Raw genomic sequence first — 27,999 nt, forward strand, 5'->3', positions numbered from 1 at the left:
TTATGGTAGTGGTCAGTGATGCTGCCGGCCCCCTGTCAGCCTGATATACTGCCCTGTCATGCCCTGTAACATGCCCGTTATCTAAATATAGGCTCCACATTGCCAAACCAGATAACTACAGTATCAATAATATTTCCATATCTTGCTCTGTAACTTAAATAATAACAAGCAATGTGCAACTGCTTGTCACAAGATCAAGTCTTAATCGATGAATGATAAGTGAATGTGGTCAAAGTAGGCCTACACTACAGGGCCAGATATAATAAGTATTGGAAATACAGCATCTTATGGTAGGAACTTACCCGGTAAAATAAGGGTTCAATTTAAAATTTAAAATAGGTGTCTGATCCCAAACTTTGACCTAGGGCCGGCTCCAGCCTTTTGGGGGGCACCCACATCACGGCAAAACATTTGAGAGGCACCACTTTTGACGGTGGAGAGAAAAATGCTTGTTTTAAAGGCCCAGTGTATTTTCCTTTGTTTTATACATATTTCCATACTATGAGTTTGGAATACACTGACAATTTTAAATGAAAACAATCAAAATCAAATCCAATTTCATTTGTCACTTGCACCGAATACAACAGGTGAAATGATTACTTAAGAGCCCTTTTCCCAACAATGCAGAGTTTAAAAGTAAGAACAATTTGCCAAATAAAAAAATGAAATAGTAGGGCCTCCCGGGTGGCGCAGTGATCTAAGGCACTGCATTGCAGTGCTAGCTGTGCCACCAGAGACTCTGGGTTCGAGCCCAGGCTCTGTCGCAGCTGGCCATGACCGGCAGGCCCATGGGGCGGTGCACAATTGGCCTAGCGTCGTCTGGGTTAGGGAGGGTTTGGCCAGCAGGGATATCCTTGTCTCATCGTGCACTAGTGACTCCTGTGGTGGGCTGGGCGCTGACCAGGTCGCTAGGTGTACAGTGTTTCCTCTGACACATTGGTGTGGCTGGCTTCCGGGTTGGATGTGCGCTGTGTTAAGAAGCAGTGTGGCTTGGGTTGGGCTGTGTTTCAAAGCAATCTACCTAGTTTGCCATGGATGGAGATAGTTTTTTTTGCAGTTTTAAAGCAAATGTTCTGCAATTATACAGATTTTGTAATGCCATGTTAATATGATATGAGTGAGAATGACTAACAAAACCTCTGGAGGTCAGGGACCCTGGGCACGAGCCCTGCGTGCACGGTCGGTATTCAGCCATGATTACTATAGCTGGCTAGACTTACTACCAATAAAAAAGTGTTAGCCGACATGGCTAATTGAGTGACTGTCATTGACTGACATAAAAAGAGAAAAACTGCTGACGCACAACCACATTTTGAAATTGCACCTGGTGTATTCTACTATTCTCACTCTGAAATAGTAAGTTGAGATCTGACTGAGTTCCCCCCAAAAATGTAATAAATAAATAATAATAATTTGTTGGGGGCCCTGCAGCAGCCGGGGGCCCTAAGCGACCGCTTATGTTGCTTATGCCTAGAGCCGGCCCTGCTTTGACTGTCCTCCATCCTGACTTTTTATTTAGGTCATTTGGCGCCAGAATAGCTGGCTGGCTAATCTTGTAGGCCTAGTTCTATATCCACCAGCCATCTGCTAAAATGTAATGGCCCCTCCTAGAAATCTTTTGGGGGAATTTGTGGTGGCAAATATTTCTGTGGCTCTTTATTACAGTTTAGTCATTTAGCAGATGCTCTTATCCAGAGTGACTTACAGTAGTGAGTACCTACATTTTAATATTTTTTTCGTACAGGTCCCACGTGGGAATCGAACCCAAAATCCTGGCATTGCAAGCACCAAGCACTACCAACTGAACCACAGAGGACTTTATATGATATTGTAGGCATCATCTAATTTGTCCTTTAAAGAGGGAGACGGTTTTGCAAATGTGCCTTACTGCAGGCAAGAAGAGATACAAACATGGGAATCATGCATCCTCTGGTTGATTAGTTCTAGAAGATTTTGTCATGCATTGTTCACACAGTTATTTCTCCAATAGGCTTTAACAATGCAATCACAACTACAACCATTTCTCTTTCATCTCATAAAGCACCATGATCTAAAAACAATCCTTACATTACTCACCTAATATCCTTTGTCCATTCAGTATATATATCTACCCAGATTTCATCTACCCAGATTGAATTCAACACTGTAATTGACAATAAAACCAAAACACTTGTCAATAAATCACATCAAAGTTGTAGTAAGCAAAAACGCAAAGATGATCTATTACACAGATGATCTATATCTGAATTGATTACTATGGCCAGCCAACAGGTTTCTTATTTCTCCCATACCTGCAGTTGTGTGCGCTACGGTGAGGCAGTAGAGGGCGTCATATCCATGCTAGTCCACCGCTGTCTTGCTCTAGCTACAGCGGAGTTGTCACAAGATACAACACCAACCTATGGTGTCATAAGACACAAGAAAACATAGGTTTTTCATCATGAATACAAGAAAACATCATGAATACTCAACTTAACCTGGTCAACACACTATGCATGCTGATTTTTGTGTGAGAAATACTTACAATCCAATATTCGGTAATGCTTTACAATAACTTTCACGAATTAGCCATTATAGGCCACAGTTAAAATACATGTTACTAATGCTTATGAAATGTAATGCTTTCTATGCTTCTAAAAACGTATACATGTTTATAAATGTTTACAAATAATGAAATACTTATTTACTAATAGATTATAAATAGTTTATTAATGCGTAGTCATGAAAGTTGTTATAACACGTTACACTATATTTATTCTTCATTTTTCATATAAAATTTGTGTTTATATTTTTGTATTAGTATTAGTATTGAACAATTGATTAAATCTACAATTGATTAAATCCTAGCCTAAATATGTTTGTATCAGTTTCCATGCACAAGATGCCCAAACAATAAAGAGATGCTACCAATTCTAGGAGTCGTTATTACAGCAGGATTCGGCAGAGAGAAAAAGAGAGAGAGAGGGAGAGAGAGAATATACAGAGCATATACCTTTTGGTGTGTGTGACATGTTCTAAGAAATGATGTCCTAAGCTTAAAGTTCTTCAGTCGTAAAAAATTTTTTTTACATCTAGCTTCTAATTGCTATCTGCTATTGAATAACATTGAATAGTGTGCTACTCATACCCAAATCAAGTAGGTAACTGCATAAGCTGTGTTCTCTTTTTTTTAATCACAAAACCCTAAAAGACATGCAAGCAAAATAAAACTGCTATTCCAGTTGTAAACGTTCAAATATTTATTTAATATTCAGTCATATATACTTAAGTACATTTCTTCATACAGTAAGTGTTCTTCAAAATATGTTCAAGTTGCTGTGAAAAGGGTAATTATCTCAGTCGACAGCATGGTCATACAAATCCATATCTGACTTAACCACAATACCCCTTTATATATCTAACACAAAATACAGCCATGGCTGACAACAACTGACTTATTTTTATGACACAGAGAAAGGCAGGTGAAATGGGACTGAGTCGTGCTACAGCGTTTATGCGGCCTCAAACATCTTCCTTCTGCCGTCCATGCCTGCCTTGTCATCAATGTTCTTACGCCAGTCACCAACTGCATTTTTGTCCTGTAAGGGTAGAGTGGGTGTTACAGCAGAGAGATCAGGTCAAGAGAGAAGCTAAGCTATTTGTTTAGGTTATTTAAAATTTGAGCTTTAAGGGTTTTGTAAAAAGGAAAGAAAGTACATTCATAGAGTGATATTAGTCAATATGGAGTGATATTAGTCAACAAAATAATATAATATGACAAAAATTATTGACTTCAAATGCAATGTGCTGTACAGTTGTGGCCAGAAGTTTTGAGAATGACACAAATATACATTTTCACAAAGTCTGCTGCCTCAGTTTGTATGATGGCAATTTGCATATACTCCAGAATGTTATGAAGAGTGATCAAATGAATTGCAATTAATTGCAAAGTAACATCATGTCAGTGATTCTCTCGTTAACACAGATGTGAGTGTTGACGAGGACAAGGCTGGAGATCACTCTGTCATGCTGATTGAGTTCGAATAACAGACTGGAAGCTTCAAAAGGAGGGTGGTGCTTGGAATCATTGTTCTTCCTCTGTCAACCATGGTTACCTGCAAGGAAACAAGTCCCGTCATCATTGCTTTGCACAAAAAGGGCTTCACAGGCAAGGATATTGCTGCCAGTATGATTGCACCTAAATCAACCATTTATCGGCTCATCAAGAACTTCAAGGAGAGCGGTTAAATTGTTGTGAAGAAGGCTTCAGGGCGCCCAAGAATGTCCAGAATGCGCCAGGACCGTCTCCTAAAGTTGATTCAGCTGCGGGATCGGGGCACCACCAGTACAGAGCTTGCTCAGTAATGGGAGCAGGCAGGTGTGAGTGCATCTGCACGCACAGTGAGGCGAAGACTTTTGGAGGATGGCCTGGTGTCAAGAAGGGCAGCGAAGAAGCCACTTCTCTCCAGGAAAAACATCAGGGACAGACTGATATTCTGCAAAAGGTACAGGGATTGGACTGCTGAGGACTGGGGTAAAGTCATTTTCTCTGATGAATCCCCTTTCCGATTGTTTGGGGCATCAGGAAAAAAAGCTTGTCCAGAGAAGACAAGGTGAGCGCTACCATCAGTCCTGTGTCATGCCAACAGTAACGCATCCTGAGACCATTCATGTGTGGGGTTGCTTCTCAGCCAAGGGAGTGGGCTCACTCACAATTTTGCCTAAGAACACAGCCATGAATAAAGAATGGTACCAACACATCCTCCGAGAGCAACTTCTCCCAACCATCCAGGAACAGTTTGGTGACGAACAATGCCTTTTCCAGCATGATGGAGCACCTTGCCATAAGGCAAAAATGATAACTAAGTGGCTCGGGGAACAAAACATCGATATTTTGGGTCCATGGCCAGGAAACTCCCCAGACCTTAATCCCATTGAGAACTTGTGGTCAATCCTCAAGAGGCGGGTGGACAAACAAAAACCCACAAATTCTGACAAACTCCAAGCATTGATTATACAAGAAGGGGCTGCCATCAGTCAGGATGTGGCCCAGAAGTTAATTGACAGCATGCCAGGGCGGATTGCAGAGGTCTTGAAAAAGAAGGGTCAACACTGCAAATACTGCAAATATCAACTTCATGTAATTGTCAATAAAAGCCTTTGACACTTACGAAATGCTTGTAATTATACTTCAGTATTCCATAGTAACATCTGACAAAAAATATCTAAAGACACTGAAGCAGCAAAATTTGTGGAAATTAATATTTGTAGGCACTGATACATAGCCTTGTGAAGTATCAAATCAAATGTATTCATATAGCCCTTCTTACATCAGCTGATATCTCAAAGTGCTGTACAGAAACCCAGCTTAAAACCCCAAACAGAAAGCAATGCAGGTGTAGAAGCACGGCAGCTAGGAAAAACTCTCTAGAAAGGCCAGAACCTAGGAAGAAACCTAGAGAGGACCAGGCTATGAGGGGAGGCCAGTCCTCTTCTGGCTGTGCCGGGTGGAGATTATAACAGAACATGGCCAAGATGTTCAAATGTTCATAAATGACCAGCAGGGTCACATAATAATAATCATAGTAGTTGTCGAGGGTGCAACAGGTCAGCACCTCAGGAGTAAATGTCAGTTGGCTTTTCATAGCCGATCATTGAGAGTATCTCTACCGCTCCTGATGTCTCTAGAAGTAGGGGTGCTGGAGCACCCTCTGATACATGTAAATATATTTGCCAAAATTAAAGAAAATTATAGGTTCCTGTCTGTACAAAAATAAATGAAATCATTCAAATGAATGTACCAGAGGGCTTAATTTAGCCACAGAGGATCAATAGCTTCTTTAGCTGTGGATTGTGTGTAATCACAAGCGCATACAGTCAGGACGCCTGCTGCAATTTGGGCAGCACTTGTGGCAAATATCAAACAGCTGATTGTTGAGTCGCCACTGTGAACAGTGAGCAGCTAAAATAGCCTGGTCTTTCGCAATATTTCAAAATACAATCATGGGAAAAACCGTTTGGAAAGCAAATAGCTACTGCTGAATAAAGACTATAATCTGTCTATAGTCTGTTGTTAGGCTAACAAAATATGTGACAGTGGTGTAAAGTACTTAAGTAAAAATACTTTAAAGAATTACCTAAGTCGTTTTTTTGGGTATCTGTACATTACTCGACTATCTATATTTTTTACAACTTTTACTTTTACTTCACTACATTCCTAAAGAAAAGAATGTACTTTTTACTCCTTACATTTTCGCTGACACCCAAAGGTACTCGTTACATTTTTAATGCTTAGCAGGACAGAAAATGTTTCAATTCACACACTTATTTAGAGAACATCCCTGGTCATCCCTGCTGCCTCTGATCTGTCGGACTCACTAAACACAAATGCTTCATTTGTAAAATATGTCTGAGTGTTGGAGTGTGCCCCAGGATATCCGTAAATTAAAAAAACCAAGAACATTTTGCCATTTGGTTTGTAAATATATGAGGAATTTTTAATTATTCATACTTAGATTCTTACTTTTGATACCTAAGTATTTTTAAAACCAAATACTTTAAGACTTTTACTCAAGTAGAATTTACTGGGTGACTTTCACTTTTACTTGAGTCATTTTCTATTAAGGTATCTTTACTTTTAATATTGAGCGAACTCCCAATATTGAGCGAACAGCATTGTTTTACAAAGTATCTTTGAGGGATAGGTTATTGGCACGAGTGCATCTGCCATCACCGCTGAGCGCACATACAGTGCCTTTGGAAAGCATTCAGACCCTTTGACTTCTTCCACATTTTGTTACATTACAGCCTTATTCTAAAATATATTAAACAAAATACAATCCTCAGCAATCTACACACAATACCCCATAATGACAAAGCGAAAACAGATTTTTAGATTTTTTTTAAATGTATTAAAAATACAAAACAGAAATACCTTATTTACATAAGTATTCAGACCCTTTGCTATGAGACTCAAAATTGGGCTCAGGTGCATCCTATTTCCATTGATCATCCTTGAGATGTTTCTACAACTTGATTGGAGTCCACCTGTGGTAAATTCAATTGATTAGACATGATGTGGAAAGAAAGGTACACACCTGTCTATATAAGGTCCCACACCCCTTGAAGTTTGCCAAAAGGCACCTAAAGACTCTCAGACCATGAGAAACAAGATTCTCTGGTCAGATGAACCCAAGATTGAACTCTTTGGCCTGAATGCCAAGCGTCACGTTTGGAGTAAATCTGGCACCAACCCTACAGTGAAGTATGGTGGTGGCAGAATCATGCTGTGGGGATATTTTTCAGCGGCAGGGACTGAGAGACTTTTTATAGTCCCATACCCCTTTAAACATTCAACCTCCAGCTGCATACCCCCTCTAGCACCAGGGTTTACACACTCTCAAATGTTGTTTTTTGCCATCGTTGTAAGCCTGCCACACACTGTCACGTCCTGACCCTAGTAAGATGTCATTTTCTATAGTAGAGTAGGTCAGGGAGTGACAGGGGATGTTTTGTGTTTTTCTATGTTTTCTATTTCTATGTTTGTGTTCTAGGTTTTCTATTTCTATGTTGTTGTTTTTTGGGTTGATCTCCAATTGGAGGCAGCTGGTCCTCGTTGCCTCTGATTGGAGATCATATTTAAGTAGGGTTTTTTCTTCCTGGGTTTTTGTGGGTAGTTGTTTTCCGTTTTGTCAAGTGTACCTGACGGAACTGTTGGCTGTCGTTTTGTTTAAGTGTCTTCATTAAAATCAAGTATGAGCACTCTACATGCCAAGCCTTGGTCCTCTTTATACGACCCGCGTTACAGAACTACCCACCATGATTGGATCAAGCGGCGTTCCCAGGCAGAAATGGACACCTGGTCTCATAAGGAGTGGACGGAGAGGAGAAACTGGACTTGGGGACAGGTAATCGAGCGAAATCGGAGCCTACCTGGGAAGAACGAAAGGCAGCCCCATTTTTTGGGGGGGGGGCACACGGGTAGTTTGGCTGGGCCAGGGGTGAGGCCTGAGTCAACTCCCCGTGCTTATTGTGGTGAGCATGTGCCTGCCTCTCGCACTCTCCCTCCAGTGCGCCTCCATAATCCAGTACGTCCTGTGCCTGTTCTTCGCACTCTCCCTCCAGTTCGCATCCATAGCCCAGTACGGCCGGTGCCTGCTTTGAGCACTCGGTCCTCAGTGCGTCTCCCCAGTCCGGTGAGACCGGTTCCAGCTCCACGTACAAAGCCTCCAGTGATAATCGATGGTCCGACGCCTGTAGAGATGATCCACGGCACTAAGCCTCTAGTGATGATCCATGGCCCGGAGCCTGTAGGGATGTTCCATGGCACGAAGCCTGCAGAGGTAATCCATGGCCCGGAACCTGTAGAGATAATCCTTGGCAAAAAGCCTGGAGGATTTATAAATGGTCCGGAGCCTGTAGGGATAAACCATGGCACGAAGCTTGTAGGAATAATCCATGGCCCGGCACCTGTAGAGATAATCCATGGTAAGAAGCCTCCAGTGATTATCCAGGGCGCGGAACCTGTAGAGATGATCCATGGCATGGAGCCAGCAGCAACGGTCACTAGTCCGGAACCTAGTATGACGCCTCCCAGTCCGGAACCTCCGGCAACGGTTCTCCGTCCGGAGCCTCCAGCAACGCTCCTCAGTCCGGAGCCTCCAGCGACGCTCCCCAGTCCGGAGCCTCCAGCGACGCTCCCCAGTCCGGAGCCTCCAGCGACGCTCTGCAGCCCAGAGTCTTCAACGGCGGTCTGCAGCCCAGAGTATTCAATGGCGGTCTGTAGCCCAGAGTCTTCAACGGCGGCCTGCAGCCCAGAACCTCCAACGGCGGCCTGCAGCCCAGAACCTCCAGCGGCGGCCTGCAGCCCAGAACCTCCAGCGCCGGCCTGCAGCCCAGAACCTCCAGCAGCGGCCTGCAGTCCAGAACCTCCAGCGGCGGCCTGCAGCCCAGAACCTCCAGCGCCGGCCTGCAGCCCAGAACCTCCAGCAGCGGCCTGCAGTCCAGAACCTCCAGCGGCGGCCTGCAGCCCAGAACCTCCAGCAATGATCTACAGTCCGGTTCCTTTGACGATGATCCACGGTCATGTGGTAATAAAGCAGAAGGATCAGCGGGTGGAGTACGCCCAGAACCAGAGCCACCTCCTATGCTGGAGATTAAGGTTATGTGGACTGCATTTGAGCCGCCATAGACAATTATCACCCTCCCTACCCTCCCTTTTGTTTTGTGTTTTTTTTGTTGGTTTGTTGCATTCGGAGTCTGCACCTTTGGGGGGGTACTGTCACGTCCTGACCCTAGTAAGATGTAATTTTCTATAGTAGAGTAGGTCAGGCCATGACAGGGGGTGTTTTGTGTTTTTCTATGTTTTCTATTTCTATGTTTGTGTTCTAGGTTTTCTATTTCTATGTTGGTTTTTGTTGGGGTTGATCTCCAATTGGAGGCAGCTGGTCCTTGTTGCCTCTGATTGGAGATCATATTTAAGTAGGGGTTTTTCTTCCTGGGTTTTTGTGGGTAGTTGTTTTCCGCTTTGTCAAGTGTACCTGACGGAACTGTTGGCTGTCGTTTTGTTGTTTTGTTTAAGTGTCTTCATTAAAATCAAGTATGAGCACTCTACACGCCGCGCTTTGGTCCCCTTTATACGACCCGCGTTACATACACACACACTAAACAATACATTTATTAAACATTTGTCACAACCCGTCTCATGGGAAGTGACAAAGAGCTCTTATAGGACCAGGGAACAAATAACAATATAATAATAATCAATCATTTTGCTCTTTATTTAGCCATCTTACATATAAAACCTTGTTTGTTCATCAAAAAATGGTGAATAACTCACCATAGGTTAATGAGAAGGGTATGCTTGAAAGGATGCACATAACTCTGCAATGTTGGGTTGTATTGGAGAGAGTCTCAGTCTTTTTCTACACACAGTCTGTGCCTGTATTTAGTTGTCATGTTTGCAAAGGGCATCAGTGTCTTAACAGAGCGATTTGCCAAGGCAGGATACTCTGAGCGCAGCCCAATCCAAAATCTGGCAGTGGCTTCTGATTAAATTACATTTTCACAGAACCGCTTGTTGCAATTTTGATGAGACTCTCTTGTTCAGATATCAGTAAGTGGACTGGAGGCAGGGCAAGAAAGGGACAACGAATCCAGTTGTTTGTGTCATACGTTTTGAGAAAGTACCTGCGTAATTGCGCACCCAACTCACTAGGTGCTTCGCTATATCACATTTGACATGGTCCGTAAGCTTGAGTTAATTTGCACAAAAAAATCATACAATGATGGAAAGACCTGTGAGTTGTCCTTGTTAATGCAGACAGAGAAGAGCTCCAACTTCTTAATCATAGCCTCAATTTTGTCCCGTACATTGAATATAGTTGCGGAGAGTCCCAGTAATCCTAGATTCAGATCATTCAGGCGAGAAAAAACATCACCCAGATAGGCCAGTCGTGTGAGAAACTCGTCACCATGCAAGCGGTCAGACAAATGAAAATTATGGTCAGTAAAGAAAACTTTAAGATTATCTCTCAATTCAAGAAACGTGTCAGTACTTTGCCCCTTGAAAACCAGCGCACTTCTGTATGTTGTAAAAGTGTTACATGGTTGTTGCCCATATCATTGCATAGTGCAGAAAATACACAAGTTCAGTGTACCCAAGTGGGGTCAGGAGCAACTGCTTGCACTCACATTACCACTCCACTATGTCTCCCTGTCATGGCTTTTGCACCAATCAGTACAGATACCAGCACATCTTGACCACCAAAGTCCATTTGATGTCACAAAGCTGTCCAGTACTATAAAAATGTCCTCTCCTGTTGTCCTGGTTTCCAAAAGAGGATGTCTTCCTTAATGACCCCTTATAAACGTAACTGATATTTATCAGGAGCTGTGCCAGGTCCGCCACATTTGTTGACTCATCCAGCTGTAATGCATAGAATTCATTGGCTTGTATGCAAAGCAGTAATTGTTTCAAGACATCTCCTGCCATGTCACTGATGCGTCGCGAAACAGTGTTGTTTGATGAAGTCATTGTCTGTATAGTTTTTTTGTTGGCCTTTTTCCCCAGCATTGTCCCAGCCATATCCACAGCAGCAGGAAGAATTAAGTCCTCCACAATAGCATGGGGCTTGCCTGTCCTAGCCACTCGGTAGCTCACCATATAAGACGCTTCTAGCCCCTTCTTATTAATGTCTTACTACTCGAAAGTCGTCTTAATTCTCGCTCAAAAAACTCCTGTGGCTTATTTTTCAAATTGTCATGTTTTGTTTCTAAATGTCTGCACAAGAGTGAAGGATTCATCGAGTTGTGAGATAGTACTTTTGCACATATAACACACTGTGGCTGAGGAAAGGCACCACTCCCAATATAAGTGAACTCCAAATCAATGTAGTTCTCATCATATTTGCACATCTTCGATGGTCCGACGTCCCTGTCTGTTGTTCGGTGCTTTCCCGGGTAAGGAGGCAGTAGCTCTTCAGCTGCATCAGATTCACAACTGTCAGTGTCCATGCTAGCTGGGCTAACAACAAATGTAGAATTACTGATGATAGCATTGGATGAATTGAACAACTTGTGTCGTCGACAGGTGCAGGTGTAGTACTGCTGGTTGTAGCAATACTACCAGTAGAGCTGGTATGTGTCTCTATGGATGCGGGCCTTACTTTTTTTTAACCATTTATCCATTTTCGAGCAAACGGAATGAGCAGCAGCTACGTTTGGCTACATATGGACCGCTGGTGGAATTCCCCCAAGAGAGTAACGGTTAATGTGATTGGATGTTAATTATTTGACTAGGCTACCTGTATTTGACATTGTGTTGTTATGACGCTGAACACTAGATGGTTTCATTTCATTTTTGCCAGTGAAACAAGGCTACTCAGGCAAGAAAAAAAACTCTATAAATGGACTGTTTGAAAATGTGAAGGAAAAAAAATATATATATATATATATTTAGATTTTTTGAATGTTTTATTTGACGTATCGACGGTATTTTGCGTACCCCAGTTTGGGAATACTTGGCCTAAGCTATTGGTTGCATTCAAGACTAGGTTGTTTCTATTGATCTCAGTTTTTCAGGGTCAGAGTACACTATCATTACGGTTGTTTCAGGGTCAGAGTACCCTGTCATTATGGTTGTTTCATGGTCAGAGTACCCTGTCATTACAGTTGTTTCAGGGTCAGAGTACCCTGTAGTTATGGTTATTTCAGAGTCAGAGGACCCTGTCATTATGGTTATTTGCTTGGTATTAAAAAATATTTTGCAAATGTCTCCCTTCATGTAAAATTATGTAGAATTGCATGAAATGCATTTTGTTAAATCATAGAATGTCTTCTGCTTCTGTCTTCTGCGCCACTATACGCAAATTCGATGATAGAGACAGGCAAAGCTTTATTATAAAGGTGACCCCCCCAACTCAAAACATCTTACATCTTCCCATGGGTATGCACTGATATCCTTCCATAGTATTATACCAATTCTCTGCTTTGTAGGTTTCCACACAAATACCCACCTCCTCTTTGACTTCCTTCTTCACTTCTTTCAGGTTGGCTCTAAAATCCAGACACCTTGTGCTTGGAGCCCAGCAAAGCCTGGAGCATGGAGTCAGCAGACATACATACTTTCTTCAGAGCTGGCTTCTTCATGCCTTGGACTCAATCACTTTAATCCTCAATCTGTGAAGAGAGGAAGTCAGGAAAAAGACTAGATCTGCACTCTTAACAAGAGAGAAAATCAACAAACATAATCAACCTCAAATGGCTACAATAGGATTTCATTTGACAGATTAATTATGGTTTCTGTACCTCTTTGTCACACTTGCCCAATTTTGCCTGCCAGGTCGTATCTTTCCTCATCCACTACCAATCTGGTGATGAATTGTCTTGCACAGTTCCTGCAGGAAGTTATTAACAAAAGGAACCTTGAACAACTAAAGATTGAAATTAAGAACTGAATGTAATAAAAACAACCCACATGCACTGTGGGGCAACGAAAGTGAATTTCCTGACAGTGTAGATTGAAAATGTAGTTTAAGCATTTGATACTGTACTTACAGTTCCGCCAATGACCCAGGCATGTCCAATGCAGCGCAGATCTCATCCATGTACATTTTTTTCTCTTCCACTGCCTCTATGGCCTCTGCTTCTAGCAAGCCCTTAGCAATCTGGAACATCAAGCTCTGGAGAAGGAGAGAGAAGCAGGAATAGTGACACAACTGGATGAAGGTTAACAGTGGAATACACATCACAACACACAAAGACTTTCATTATAATGTAATATTATAATATATTGTGCTCAAGATAAAGTTTAATTACAAAAAATTGAATTCAATTTGACTTGTGACAAATTACCTTCAGATGATGCTTGCGACTCGATGCCATTTTTTTCCTGAAAGAGTTGATCAATAGATGTGTGAATTTCCTAGAAATGTTTACATTTCTGATTTTAAAAAATGGGACATGGGGCACTGGAGAGGTAAAGATGAGTTTTCAACCATTAATAAAAAAAGGCCATTTATTTACATGGATGTCCAAGATCATGAAGTATACATCATAGAGTGAATGCTATATTTATTTTTCCACATTGAGCATATATAAAATGTCCCATCTTACCCCACTTGCCCCTAATTGGAGGCTATTCCATTGATGAACACCAATATAGTAGTGAAGTTAATATTATTCACACAGGGCAGACAAATATAGTCACTGATATCATAAGAACATATTGGAACTTACTCAGACATCTTGGCCTCTTGTTTGCTTCAGACCCCTTTGGAAAGAAACGACAATACAACAATGTAATAAACTCAACACAGAGAATATACAATACACTTGCAAATATTTATGCACTCTTGACAATTTTTTTTTCATTTGAATAGCATTTGAATACCAATAGCAATACTTTACCAAACAGAATTGACTTCGATGAATGAGAGGTAACATTGTGCTTTCTCATGTAACAATTAAGAATGTGCCATACGCACACTCCACAGCTAGCTTGAAATGGCGCCAATGGCGGCATCGAATTGGATCCTTTTCTACAGCACAACTGGTTTGGCGGTCACGTGTGTTTGCGACCAGAGGACCACAAGCTCAAGCCCAGCAAGGGGACAGGGTCGGCACTGTTAGCAGCACACTGACGCCAGTTTCACTCAAGAGGGTTAGGATAGTTATTTCCCTGCTGTGTTCAGGGAAAGGAGCTCATTTCTAAAATTGTGTCTAAGGAAGGAGACAGCTGTCTTCTTGGGATTCTCTTCTGATACTGTCAGTTGTCATCAGCAGGTCAATTATAACCTAACACTTTCTCATGTGCCTTCAAACCGTACTGTAGCACAGGACACCACTGAGACAGCCAAGGATGATTTGAAGGAGCTTCACCCCCAACATACAGAATAATCAATAGATTTACAACCACGCAGCCTTCGCCCCCTAAAAAAAATGATTGGACAAAATGATGAAGCATGCTACATGTACTTTACAATATTTGTAAGCATCTGCCAGTGACTGAGGATGTGGTCTTGAAGGACAGAGGTGATTATCTGTGATGTACGTGACGACCCAAGACATATTCGCATTCCAAATTAAAACGATTTCAAACTAATCTTTGAAGATCCAACAACAATCAAAATGGAAATGCTAGTAATTATAAACTTACAAAAAATCCTTACATTTGTAAACAAAACCAAATGTACTTTGGCATGATGCACAGGACATAAATACATGACAACTGACAAAATCGAATTAGATGTATGTCCACTGACGTCAAAGGAGACTGACGGGTATAGCTTTCTAAGTGAATTTCTCATGTAGGAGTCTGGTTTCAAAATATCAAGTAGCTGGCAATGTTCCCAAGAATTGGCTACACCTCATTGAACAGCGATGTTCGCCAGAATTTGCCAAGTCTGATTCGGTCACGTCAGTTACAAAATTAGATATATTTAACACTACATTCCAGACTATATTGAACTCAAACCAATGTATTAAACAAGATAAACATGTTTTCCCTGCACATTGTTATTTCTTGTGAGATTAATTTTATGACAATTTTATGATTAAAAGACAAGTGAGCAAAGTTGTTAAATAAGTGATAATGCTCGAGAAGCCGGTGTTTTTGCGCTTTTAACCAATCAGCATTCAGGATTAGACCCAACCGTTGTACAACGCTCTATAATATGGGTGGTTTGACAGGACTATATCCCCCCTCAACATTAAAGGTTTATCATTAGTTTCTTTATCATCAAAGCTTTATCTAAACCAATTTAAACAGTACTTTTGCACACAGAGAGACACCTGGTCTGATCTCACGTGTGCAGCTGATTGCAGGGTTTCCAAACCGAAGGAGGAGTGCTAATCCAGAACAGTAAAGCCAGTGGAGTTGCTGAAATCCTGTGATGCTTAACCAAGCTGAAAACAGGGAGCAGATAGAGTCAGGATAGACAGGTGAGAGGTTCTCACCTGTTTACATTTACATTTTCGTCATTTAGCAGACGCTCTTATCCAGAGCGACTTACAGTAGTGAATGCATACATTTCATACATTTTTCATACATTTTTTAAATTTTTTAAATGTATTTTTGTACTGGTCCCCCGTGGGACCCCTGTTAAAGAGAGCTGGCGATCGAGCAGTACACACATTTGGGACTGTGACAGGCAACTGAAATGTTATGAGGGTTTTAATGGGATACTGTGATGGGTCAGCAGAACTCTGCATTTCTCTTTATGGAATTGGATTGAAGCCCCGCTCCAGACCAATGGTTCAGCAAGCTGCTGTAACTCTAGCAACAACCCAACCTCCCTGCTGCCTTCATATAAATAAGCAACCCTTCAAGATTGTTATTCTAGTTGTATTGCTTATTTATTTAACCGCCTGTCAATTGCAAGATGAGTTACAAACGTACAGTGAAGACCAAGACTGTATAGCAGAATTTTTCAGCCTATTTGTTCTTGCGTTGATGCTGGATAATTAGTTCTGGTTTCGGAGGACTCTGCAAGTACTGTCTCCCCTCTAGGATCTTAGGGTGTAGGATTCCTGCTGTAGGCAGTTCCTACTGCAGGAAAAGAATCTTGCAGCAAGCAACAGGAAATGTGAAGTATTGTGTGTATTATAATTAATGGACATATTTGTAGGGGTTGATACATTTTTCGTAAGGGAAAATCAAGTCTGAAATTTTAAAGTGGGAATTACAAACTTCAGAAGCCTTTTTGAACCTCAAATACACTAGAAGTTTTACATTTCCTGCATTACAGGAAAGTTATCCTGCAACAGGGTGAAGAGTCAGTGGGATGTCTCTATTTTTTGTTATTATCTTGCTTGTCCTTTTCTGTACCCTGTCCAGTGCAGTTTGCTGCTTCTTTGTGCAGCCCACCAGCAACACACTGGCATACTCAAGGCATGGTGGGATCAGTGTGGTGTAGATTTCCACAAGGTCCTCAGTGGGAAGACTGTTTCTTGCCATCACAGTCAGGAAGGGTAGATGCTTTGAAGCCCTTTTCACTGCCTGGTCAATATGTTGGTTACCACTGAGTTGGTTGTCCAAGTGGAAGCCAAGGTATTTTGTTCCAACTGGAACAGCCTGTCTACCCCGGATCATTGGAGCCTGCTGGGGAGGATTTCTAGAGAAGCAAATTCTTAGTTGGACAGAAGTATGTTGTTGTCTGCCGCCCATTCATCCAGTTACTTCACCTCCTCTTCCATTGAGGTGTCATTTTCAATGTTTTCTAGCCTTAAAGAACAGGACAAATCAAAGATGACTCTCCGAGTGCACATGTGGAGCAGAAAGAGGTAAGGCGAGACAACCCCACCCTGTGGGACCCCAGATGTTACCTCTGTCCATGAGCTGTACATTCCATTTGCCATCCCCCTCTGTGTTCTCCCTGTTGTGTAGCTGTGAAGCCAGGTGAGTAGCCTTGGACACAGACTCAGACTGGTCAGATGCTGGAGGAGTTTAGCATGGTCGACACGATCAAAAGCTTTTGACATGTCCGCCAGCAGAACCTGAACCACCGTGGATTGCTTTAAGTCTGTCTCTGTAAGCCAGGTGTGTGTGACTCTGACCAGCACATTTGTTGTGTTGTGTTTAGCCAAGTATGCATACTGGCTTTTGCATTCCTGAAGAGCAACTAGGTAGAAGCTCTTCACAATGAACCTTTCCTGGAATTTGCCCAGACAGGATGGCGGAGAGATTAGTCTCCAGTCACTTTTCTTTGCAGGACTGGGGACCCCACTGAAGGTACATAACCCAATAGGTGTTTACTAAGTGTGTGACCACCAGAGATTGCCCCCCCCCCCCCGCAATCCTCCCTGATACACGTGTACATACTGGACTATAAATTGGGCCTTCATGTATTATACTTATGCTGAAATGCCATTTACTTTATGTTCTTATCTTTTCTTATTTTTTATTGTTTTGCATTGTTGAGAAGGAACCTGCAAGTAAGCATTTTGTTGGACATTGTATACTATGTGTTCTTTACATACGAATAATAAAACTTGAAACTAAACTGAAACTAGCTAGATCCTCCGCAAATTCCTTTATTAACCGGGGGGGACATCTGGACAAAATGCTTTCTATATAATAAGAATCATTTGGTGGGTGCTTACATTTGTCCTATAGTGTACAAAACATTGAGGACACTTGCTATTTCCATGACACAGACTGACCAGGTGAATCAAGGTGAAATCTATGATCCCTTATTGATGTCACTTGTGAAATCCACTTCAATCAGCGTAGATGAAGGGGAGGAGACAGGTTAAAGAAAGATTTTTAAGCCTTCAGACAATTGAGACATGGATTATGTACGTGTGCCATTCAGAGGGTGAATTGGCAAGACAACATATTTAAGTGCCTTAGAAAGAGGTATGTTAGTAGGTGCCAGGCAGACCAGTTTGTGTCAAGAATTACAATGCTGCTGGGTTTTATATGCTCATATCCCGCTGCTGTTTTTTTTGCATATCCCAACACCCCCTTTCACGGCCACTGTGTCTTAAAATAACTTGTTACATTTGTTAGAATATAATATGCATGTAAACTGTGCTACTGGACGAATAAATACATATCCTCAATATACAGTGCATTCAGAAAGTATTCAGAGCCCTTGACTTTTTCCACATTGTTACCTTATAGCCTTATTCTAAAACTGTTAAATAGTTTTTTCCCCTCGTCAATCTACAGACATTACCCTATAATGATAATGACAAAGCAAAAACACGTTTTTAGAAATGTTTGCAAATGTATGCAAAATTCTTTTGAAATATCTTATTTACATAAGTATTCAGACCCTTTACTCAGTACTTTGTTGAAGCACATTTGGCAGCGATTACAGCCTTGAGTCTTCTTGGGTATGACGCTACAAGCTTGGCACCTGTATTTGGGGAGTTTCTCCCTTTCTTCTCTGCAGATCCTCTCAAGCTCTGTCAGTTTGGATGGGTTGCTGACCAGCTATTTTCAGGTCTCTCCAGAGATGTTCGATCGGGTTCAAGTCCGGGGTCTGGCTGGGCCACTCAAGGACATTCAGAGACTTGTCCCGAAGCCAATCCTGCTTTATCTTGGCTGTGTGCTTAGAGTCATTTTCTTGTTGGAAGGTGAACCTTCACCCCAGTCTGAGGTCCTGAGCGCTCTGAAGCAGGTTTTCATCAAGGATCTCTCTCTACTTTGCTCATCTTTCCCTCGATCCTGACTAGTCTCCCAGTTCCTGCCGCTGAAAAACATCCCCACAGCATGATGCTGCCACCACCATGCTTCACTGTAGGGATGGTGCTAGGTTTCGTCCAGACGTGATGCTTGGCATTCAGGCCAAAGAGTTCAATCTCTGTTTCATCAGACCAGAGAATCTTGTTTCTCATGGTCTGAGAGTCCTTTAGGAGCCTTTTGGCAAACTCCAAGCGGGCTGTCATGTGCCTCTTACTGAAGAGTGGCTCCCGTCTGTCCACTCTACCATAAAGGCCTGATTGGTGGAGTGCTGCAGAGATGGTTGTCCTTCTAGAAGGTTCTCCCATCTCCACAGAGGAATTCTGGAGCTCTGTCAGAGTGACCATCGGGTTCTTGGTCACCTCCCTGACCAAGGCCCTTCTCCCCCCGATTGCTTTGTTTGGTCGCGCGGCCAGCTCTAGGAAGAGTCTTGGTGGATTCAAACTTCTCCCATTTAAGAATGATGGAAGCGACTGTGTTCTTCGGGACCTTCAATGGTGCAGACATTTTTCGGTACCCTTCCCCAGATCTGTGACTTGACACAATCCTGTCTCGAGCTCTATGGTCAATTCCTTCGACCTCATGGCTTGGTTTTTGCTCTGACATGCACTGTCAACTGTGGGACCTTATATAGACAGGAGTGTGCCTTTCCAAATCATGTCCAATCAAAGGAAACAAGATGAACCTGAGCTAGATTTTGAGTCTCATAACTAAGGGTCTGAATACTTATGTAAATAAGGTATTACTGTTTTTTTTTTATTTGATAAATTTGCACAAAAAAAATCTGTTTTCGCTTTGTCATTAAGGGTGTGTAGATTGATGAGGGAAAAAATATATTTCATGCATTTTAGAATAAGGCTGTAACATAACAAAATTTGGAAAACGTCAAGGGGTCTGAATACTTTCCGAAGGCACTGTAAAGACACTTACCACTGAAGTATCAATAAGATTCCATCTGATGTTTAAGTGAGTATTTATCTGTTGAGAGTAGGAAAGTAATAAATTACAGTAAATGCAAATTGTAGACAGGAAACATTTAACTACAATTTTGAAAACATAAAATTGCTTAGTCAATTTCTTTCAATTGTATGAAGCGAACAATGAAAAAATGTACTTGCTTTTACTTTGTAATACAAAAGGGAAAAATGCAAAATAATGAAGTAACTCACCTTAATTTCAGTGACAATGACAAAGACCTCAAAAAGACTGCAGAAAAAATTGCTGAGCCCAATTGTTGACGTTTTTTTTCTTCTCATATTAGCCTGAACTGTTGAATGAATAACTCTTAAAAACAAATATAAAATCTATAAAACAAATCTCATGATTTTACTTAACACGAAGTTTTCTTTATCCAACAGTAACTGAATAATGTTCCAGATAACGTGGTACAACATGACAGAAAGCATTGATTTCAAAACCTCTAGAAACATGTTACTGTACATGCTGCTCAAATTAGACTAGAAAATCGGAGACGAGTATTAAAGAGATTGAACGGGATTTTAAGATTATTCATTTTTTTAATTTGGAGGATGTAACGTATCATACAAAATGGGTGACGTTGCAAACAATTGTGCACAATTTTCAGGAGCCCGTTTTGACTTTTGAGCACTACTTTCAAAACTACTGTCTGAAATTAATCAAAACCTTTATAACGCATCTTTAACTATAGGAGTGATCTGCATATATGACTTTTGAAAAGAAAGCGATATGGGCAACTCAGCACTCCAGTCTAGAACATTACCAGGGAACCACTATAGTGGTTGCAAGATTTAGCATTTTAGTTCTCTTAGTGTATCAGAATGACAAAATATAAATACTAGAAATTTTGAATGATTTCCTTAAGATAATTTATTTGAAAAGTTTGTCACTGTACAGTAGGCTACTTTACTACAGGGAGTAAAGCAGTAATCCAACAGAGACCATTACACACATCTTCCTAAGACTTTCTTACTCTCTGTTTCTGTTTCCTTCTATTTATTTTGTGTCTTCAAAAGAAACAAAGATGTGTCATATAGTTACAGTACTGGTTGTAATGGGTATCAATCAGTATGTGGTTGACAGTAAGACATTACAGGACAGTAGTCAGTCACATCACACAAACACAGCCCAATGATCTAATTATCTCCCTGAAACATCTTCTTCCTGCCGTCCATACCGGCCTTGTCGTCAATGTTCTTACGCCAGTCACCAACGTCACGCAATTCCTTATCCTGTAATGGTAGAAAGGGTGAGAAGACAATGAAGTGTAGAATATCAAGGCCTAAAGTTCGTTCAACATTGACAATGTCTCCCGATGCGATATCCAACCTAATAGACCCACCTCTTTCTTCTCATCTTTCTTCACTTGTTTCAGGTTGGATCTCAAATCCATGGTCACCTTGTGCTTGGAGCCCAGCAGAGCCTGGAGCATAGCATCAGCAGACATACGCACTTTCTTCAGAGCTGGCTTCTTGAACTTGCCCCTCAGGTCAACTATTTTGATGTTTAGGTCTAAAACCTAGTGGGTGGAATTTTGGAACAGGAAAATCAGTGTTCAGGTGGGCTCAACAGAGGAACTGTATACATATAAAATATATTTATCATATACCATAAATATATATATATATATATATATATATATATATATTGTATATACAGTGCCTTCAGAAAGTATTCACACACCTTGACTTTTTCAAAATGTTATTTTGTTACAGCCTGAATTTAACATTCATAAACTTTTTTCTACACACCATACCCCATAATGTCAAAGTGGAATTATTTTTTGACATTTTTCAAGTCAATTACAAAATGAAAAGCTAAAATGTCTCGAGTTAATAAGTATTCAACCCCTTGGTTATGGCAAGCCTTAACAAGTCACATAATAAGTTGCATGGATTCACTCTGTGTGCAGTAATAGTGTTTAATATGATTTGTGAATGACTACCTCATCTCTATAGCCCACACATACAATTATCTGTAAGGTCCCTCTGTCGAGCAGTGAATTTCAAACACAGATTCAGCCACAAAGACCAGGGAGGTTTTCCAATGCCTCGCAAAGAAGGGCACCTATTCGTAGATGGGGAAAAAAATAAAACAGACATTGAATATCTCTTTGATCCAGGTGAAGTTATTAATTAAACTTTGCCAGAGAGGAAGAAAACCGCTCAGAGATTTTAAGGACTGGGCAAATTTTCAGGATAAAAATGGAACGAAATGGCGCTAAGCACAGGCAAAAACCTAGAGGAAAATCTGGTTCAGTCTGCTTTCCACCAGACACTGGGAGATTGATTCACCTTTCAGTAGGACAATAACCTAAAACACAAGGCCAAATCAATACTGGAGATGCTTACCAAGAAGACAGTGAATATTACTGAGTGGTCGAGTTACAGTTTAGACTTAAATCTACATTAAAATCAATGGCAAGACCTGAAAATGGTTGTCGAGCAATGATCAACCAATTTGACAGAGAATGAAGAATTTTGAAAAGAATAATAGGCAAATGTTTCACAATACAGGTGTGGAAAGCTCTTAGAGAATTATCCAGAAAGACTCACAGCTGTCATCACAGCCAAAGGTGATTTTACTCAGAGATGTCTCTGTATTTCATTTTCAATACATTTGCAAAAATGTCTAAAAACATGTTTTCAATTTGTCATGGTGGGGTATTGTGTGTAGATAGGTGAGAATCAAAATCTATTTAATCCATTTTTAATTCAAGCTGTAACACAACAAAATGTGGAATAAGTATTTCTGAAGGCACTGTATATTTATATTGAAGCATTAAAAAAAAGGAACAGACAAGACAGTTGCTTACCTCATTGCAAACCATGATCACTTTATATTCTAAGTTGTATCTCTCTTCATCAATCACATTAATTTTGTCGTACATCTTCTTGCAAAGCTCCTAATGAAAGAATGCAACAAAGGAAAATGTAACTGTCTTCATATAATACCTATTTTTATGCTTGAACTTAGTACAGCTAAATCGGATAAAAGCACAATTCATACAACACACTGTATCAAGCAGGTATGATATGTTTTCATATTGTCTGTCTTTGAATATCTGAATATCATACCATCAAATCATCCTTGGAGTGGGACATCTCCAGAGGAGGGCAGTTCTCTTCCATGTATCTCTCCCTCTCTTTAACTTTCTCTAATGCTTCAGCTTCAAGCCAATCCTTAGCAAGTGCCAGCATACAACTCTGGAGACAAATTATGACAGTTGACAGATAATTGACCTATATCTCCCTTTGTTTTACTACTTTTTAAAAGTATGTTATATTGTGATTTTTATACATTATTAAATGTTTTATTCTACGTAAAACATTAAAGGAATGGCTGTGTGGGATTCCTTACCTTCAGAGTGTGCTTACGGCTTGAGGACACGTTGCCTTTCTTGCTATTGGACCAAGGAAAGAAAGTCAGATTAAGTACAACTACCTAAACACTTGAAACACAACATGTAGACAATGTATTGGTCTATACTTACTCAGCCATCTTGGCTGTTTTGTGTCTTCACTTCCTAGAAATGCAAAACAATAGTAATCATGAATTATGTACTCATAACAGCCAACATTTTACCAACAATACTGGTATATCCTCAACTATACCAATTACAAAACTACACCAGTAAGATTACTGATTCTAGTATATAGGATAAGGTACATGGAGAATGCTGGACCGGTTAATACAAAAAAGTAGTCAAAGTCTGAAAAAAGTATATATTTTTTAAGCACATTGAATAAGAATACTCTAGGCTATTTCTAATTTGTGTAATTGTGTCTGTCCCTTTTTACAATTATCCCTGTTCTGCCCTACTTCCAACGGGGGCCATGGCATGCAGCTATGATTTACAACGGTCTTCTTACTTGCTTTTGTAATTGAGACAAGGGATAAGAATACATTCCGAATTCCTTAAACTCAGTAGACTCCAAATCTTTGGTCTAGGCTCTGGGTATTGTTTCCCTGGAGATGGGGAAGTTATCTTGTGTTGAGGAGATCTAAATTGGGCCCAGATCTAGTCTAAAATGGCTCTGTGTTATTGTAGGCTTGTCTCCGAGAGGTCACAGTAACCCAACACCGCAGCTGGTGGTGCCAGCCCTGCCAGCAGCCCTGCCATTGCCTTCTAGAACATCCCTTAGATGACCAAGACGTTAGGCCTTGTCTCAAAAATAACTGCTGCTGCTCCATCAGGTCAGTTCATTGTACTCACTCAACTGTCTCCATTCTCCATGATTAACTACACTGAATATACACTACCGTTCAAAAGTTTGGGGTCACTTGGAAATGTCCTTGTTTTTAAAAGAAAAGCAAATTTCCATTATAATAACATCAAATTCATCAGAAATACAGTGTAGACATTGATAATGTTGTAAATGACTAGCTGGAAATGGCTGATTTCTTTATGGAATATCTACATAGGCGTGCAGAGGCCCATTATCAGCAACCATCACTCCTGTGTTCCAATGGCACGTTGTGTTAACTAATCCAAGTTTATCATTTTAAAAGGATAATTGATCGTTGGAAAACCCTTTTGCAATTATGTTAGCACAGCTGAAAACTGTTGTTCTGATTAAAGAAGCAACAAAACTGGCCTTCTTTAGACTAGTTGAGTATCTGGCGCATCGGCATTTGTGGGTTCGATTACATAGCCAGAAACAAAGCAGTTTCTTCTGAAACTCGTCAGTCTATTCTTGTTCTGAGAAATGAAGGCTATTCCATGTGAGAAATTGCCAAGAAGCTGAAGATCTCGTACAACACTGTGTACTACTCCCTTCACAGAACAGCGCAAACTGGCTCTAACCAGAATAGAAAGAGGAGTGGGAGGCCCCGGTGCACTTTCCATTCTGCTTAGAGCAAGTTTGTGCTGTTCTGTGAAGGGAGTAGTACACAGCTTTTCTTTCAAAAACAAGGACACTTCTAAGTGACCCCAAACTTTAGAACGATAGTGTATGTATTATAAAAATGTGTTTAATAGCATCTCTTTTTCTATCCGGGGTGATTATTTTTCAGATTCAAATTCAGATTAGTTTATTGTGCAATAAACCAAAGCCATGAATGTCCAATAATACTGTTTAAAGCAGTACAGTTCTGAAAAACTCTCGTCCTTCATACCTGCAGAAGAGAGGGAACTTCACAGAGCTGAACATTACTTTTAAAATGTTTAATTGAAATAGTATCACTCCAGCTTCAATAAGCTCAACTAAACAGGTATAGATGTATTTACAGTACAGCAACTCTTGTGAGCTGACATGCAGGGATAGAAATTATGGTTGACGATGGCTAGAACTTTTCACACCGGGTTAGTTGAAAATGTACCCAACTAGTCCGCCGGCTAGTGAAATGTTGTCTTTTCAAACATCACATAGCACAGATTTTGGACCGGGTCTCGTAAAAATGTCAGTCTATTGTAGATGTAGAAAATAGTACAAATAATTTTTAGTATTTTCTACACTGTAGAATAATAGTGAAGACATCAAAACTATGATATAACACATATGGAATCATACAGTTATGAAAAAAGTGTTAAACAAATCAAAATATATGTTATATTTGAGATGCTTCAAAGTAGCCACCCTTTGCCTTGATGACAGCTTTGCACACTCTTGGCATTCTCTCAACCAGCTTCATAAGGTAGTCACCTGGAATGCATTTCAATTAACAGGTGTGCCTAGTTGAAAGTTAAATAGTGGAATTTATTTCCTTCTTAATGCATTTGAACCAAACAGTTGTGTTGTGATAAGGTATAGGTGATAGCCTATTTGGTAAAAGACCAAGTCCATATTATGGCAAGAACAGCTCAAATAAGCAAAGAGAAACGACAGTCCATCATTACTTTAAGACATTAAGGTCAGTCAATACCGAACATTTCAAGAACTTTGAAAGTTTCTTCAAGTGCAGTTGCAAAAACCATCAAGCTCTATGATGAAACTAGCTCTCATGAGGACTGCCACAGGAAAGGAAGACCCAGAGTTAGCTTTGCTGCAGAGGATAAGTTCATTAGAGTTAACTGCACCTCAGATTGCATCCCAAATAAATGCTTCACAGAGTTCAACAGACACATCTCAACATCAACTGTTCAGAGGAGACTGCGTGAATCAGGCATTCATGGTCGAATTGCTGCAAAGAAACCACTACTAAAGGACACCAATAATAATAAGAGACATGCTTGGGCCAAGAAACACGAGCAATGGCCATTAGACCGGTGGAAATCTGTCTTTAGTCTGATCAGTCCAAATTTGAGATTTTTGCCTTCAACCACTATATCTTTGTGAGACGCAGAGTTGGTGAACAGATGATCTGTGTGGCTCCACCGTGAAGCATGGAGGAGGAGGTGTGATGGTGTGGGGGTGCTTTGCTGGTGACACTTATTTAGAATTCAAGGCACACTTAACCAGCATGGCTACCACGGCATTCTGCAGTGATACACCATCCCATCTGGTTTGCGTTTAGTGGGACTATCATTTGTTTTTCCACAGGACAATGACCCAACACACATCCAGGCTGTGTAAGGGCTATTTGGCCAAGAAGGAGAGTGATGGAGTGCTGCATCAGATGACCTGGCCTCCACAGTCACCCCACCTCAACTTAATTGAGATGGTTTGGGATGAGCTGGACTGCAGAGTGAAGGATAAGCAGACAAGTGCTCAGCATATGTGGGAACTCCTTCCAGACTGTTGGAAAAGCATTCCAAGTGAAGCTGGTTGAGAGAATGCCAAGAGTGTGCAAAGCTGTCATCAAGGCAAAGGGTGGCTACTTTGAAGAATCTAAAATATAACATATATTTTGATATGTTTAACACTTTTTTGGTTACTACATGATTCCATATGTGTTATTCCATAGTTTTGATGTCTTCACTACTTTTATACAATGTAAATAGTCAAAGTAAATAAAAACACTTGAATGAGTAGGTGTGTCCGAACTTTTCACTGGTACTGTATGTGTAATATATATATATATATATATATATATATATATATATATATATATATATATATATACATATACACACCACCACAAGACATAAATCTGAAAGCGATTGTCAAATGTTTTCCTTCCTCTCAACACTATATTTTAGACATACCTACACAGCCTGTTACAACGTTATAGACATCTCTGATACATCACCTAATTGGCAATCTGGACAAATATATATATATATCTATATAGATATACATGTCTATAACGTTGTAACAGGCTGTGTAGGTATGTCTAAAATATAGTGTTGAGAGGAAGGAAAACATTTGACAATCGCTTTCAGATTTATGTCTTGTGGTGGTGTACCCTTTCTGCATGTCACATCATCACTCCATTTACATCTATCATTTATCACCCCATAGATAATTACACGGTCTGCTCACTAAAACACATTCAATACACTACTGGTACCTGAGAACATTTTCTTATGCAAATACTACTATTGAAAGTTTACAAATTAAGATACACCGACAAAATAAATCATGAAATACTGTACAAAACAAATAAAATATCTATAAAATGTATTGAAATAAACCAAGTAATTGAGTAATTGAGTTATGATTTTTGAAACTTTGGGGTCAATATTTTTCTAATTATATATCATTTGAGTCATTTAAACATTAGTGACAGACATTAAATATTTTTGAATAAGGATAAGATGTCATATAAAAAGAGCATTACTACATAAAGCAACAATCCAAACACATCAGTTTATGACTACAGGAAAGACATTTAACACTCTTGGACTAGAGCCAACAATAACAACCAAATACAAATGAATAATTAGCTACAGTGCAATACAATTGCAATACACAATACAATTCACATTCATTTCACAAACTAAAATGCATTTCACATGCTAAAATCTTTATAAAAAAATCTTATTTTCCTCAACCAACAGTCAAGTATTGACATTAAATAGGCATATCATTATAATTCTGCAATTTCTCATGAATAATTTAGCGCAAAGACCACAATGCTTCTGTATATCACAGCTAGAAAAAAGACCACAATGCTTCTGTATATCACAGCTAGAAAAAAGTAGTTTCTCCGAAACCTAAAACATGAGTAAAATCTTAATAAATCTTCTCTCCTTCAGATAGTGTCTAAGAAGTACAAAACAGACAGAGAGTGACATACTGTAAGCGTTGGTTCTCACCTCGGGACTAAAGAGAGCAGCACAGGCTTGTTAAGGGATCCCCAACTGACTGACTGACTGATCGCAGGCAGCTCAAGTGTTAAGAAGGTATATATTGCATTTTCTGATCCCTCGCTATAATCCTCCATTTCTCTTTATGGAAGCGGATTACAGACCAAACCAATGGGCTGACAAGGTCATGAAATACAGTACGGTGTTTCCCTGTTCCCTCCCC

General features: G+C 40.4%; 1 protein-coding gene and 1 pseudogene across 2 annotated transcripts; both read right to left on the bottom strand.

Annotated features, from left to right (window-relative positions):
• Positions 1-2,810: 2,810 nt before the first annotated feature.
• LOC115192714 (troponin I, fast skeletal muscle-like) lies at positions 2,811-19,822 on the bottom strand (annotated as a pseudogene).
• Positions 19,823-20,495: 673 nt separating this feature from the next.
• On the bottom strand, positions 20,496-27,931 carry LOC115192711 (troponin I, fast skeletal muscle). 2 transcript variants are annotated; one of them, XM_029751496.1, is made up of 7 exons: positions 27,786-27,931; positions 23,139-23,171; positions 23,006-23,048; positions 22,723-22,851; positions 22,461-22,550; positions 20,988-21,164; positions 20,496-20,877 (listed from the first exon to the last, which is right to left on the bottom strand). In XM_029751496.1, exons 2-7 carry the CDS (start codon positions 23,144-23,146, stop codon positions 20,782-20,784), a joined length of 543 nt encoding a protein of 180 aa, XP_029607356.1. In that variant the 5' UTR covers positions 23,147-23,171; positions 27,786-27,931; the 3' UTR covers positions 20,496-20,781. The 2 variants fall into 2 exon arrangements, with proteins under 2 accessions (XP_029607356.1, XP_029607357.1); XM_029751497.1 differs by having other exon boundaries at positions 27,767-27,858.
• Between the last annotated feature and the right edge of the window lie 68 nt (positions 27,932-27,999).

This window comes from Salmo trutta, chromosome 4 (assembly GCF_901001165.1).
Source record: "Salmo trutta chromosome 4, fSalTru1.1, whole genome shotgun sequence".
Lineage (NCBI taxonomy): Eukaryota > Metazoa > Chordata > Actinopteri > Salmoniformes > Salmonidae > Salmo > Salmo trutta.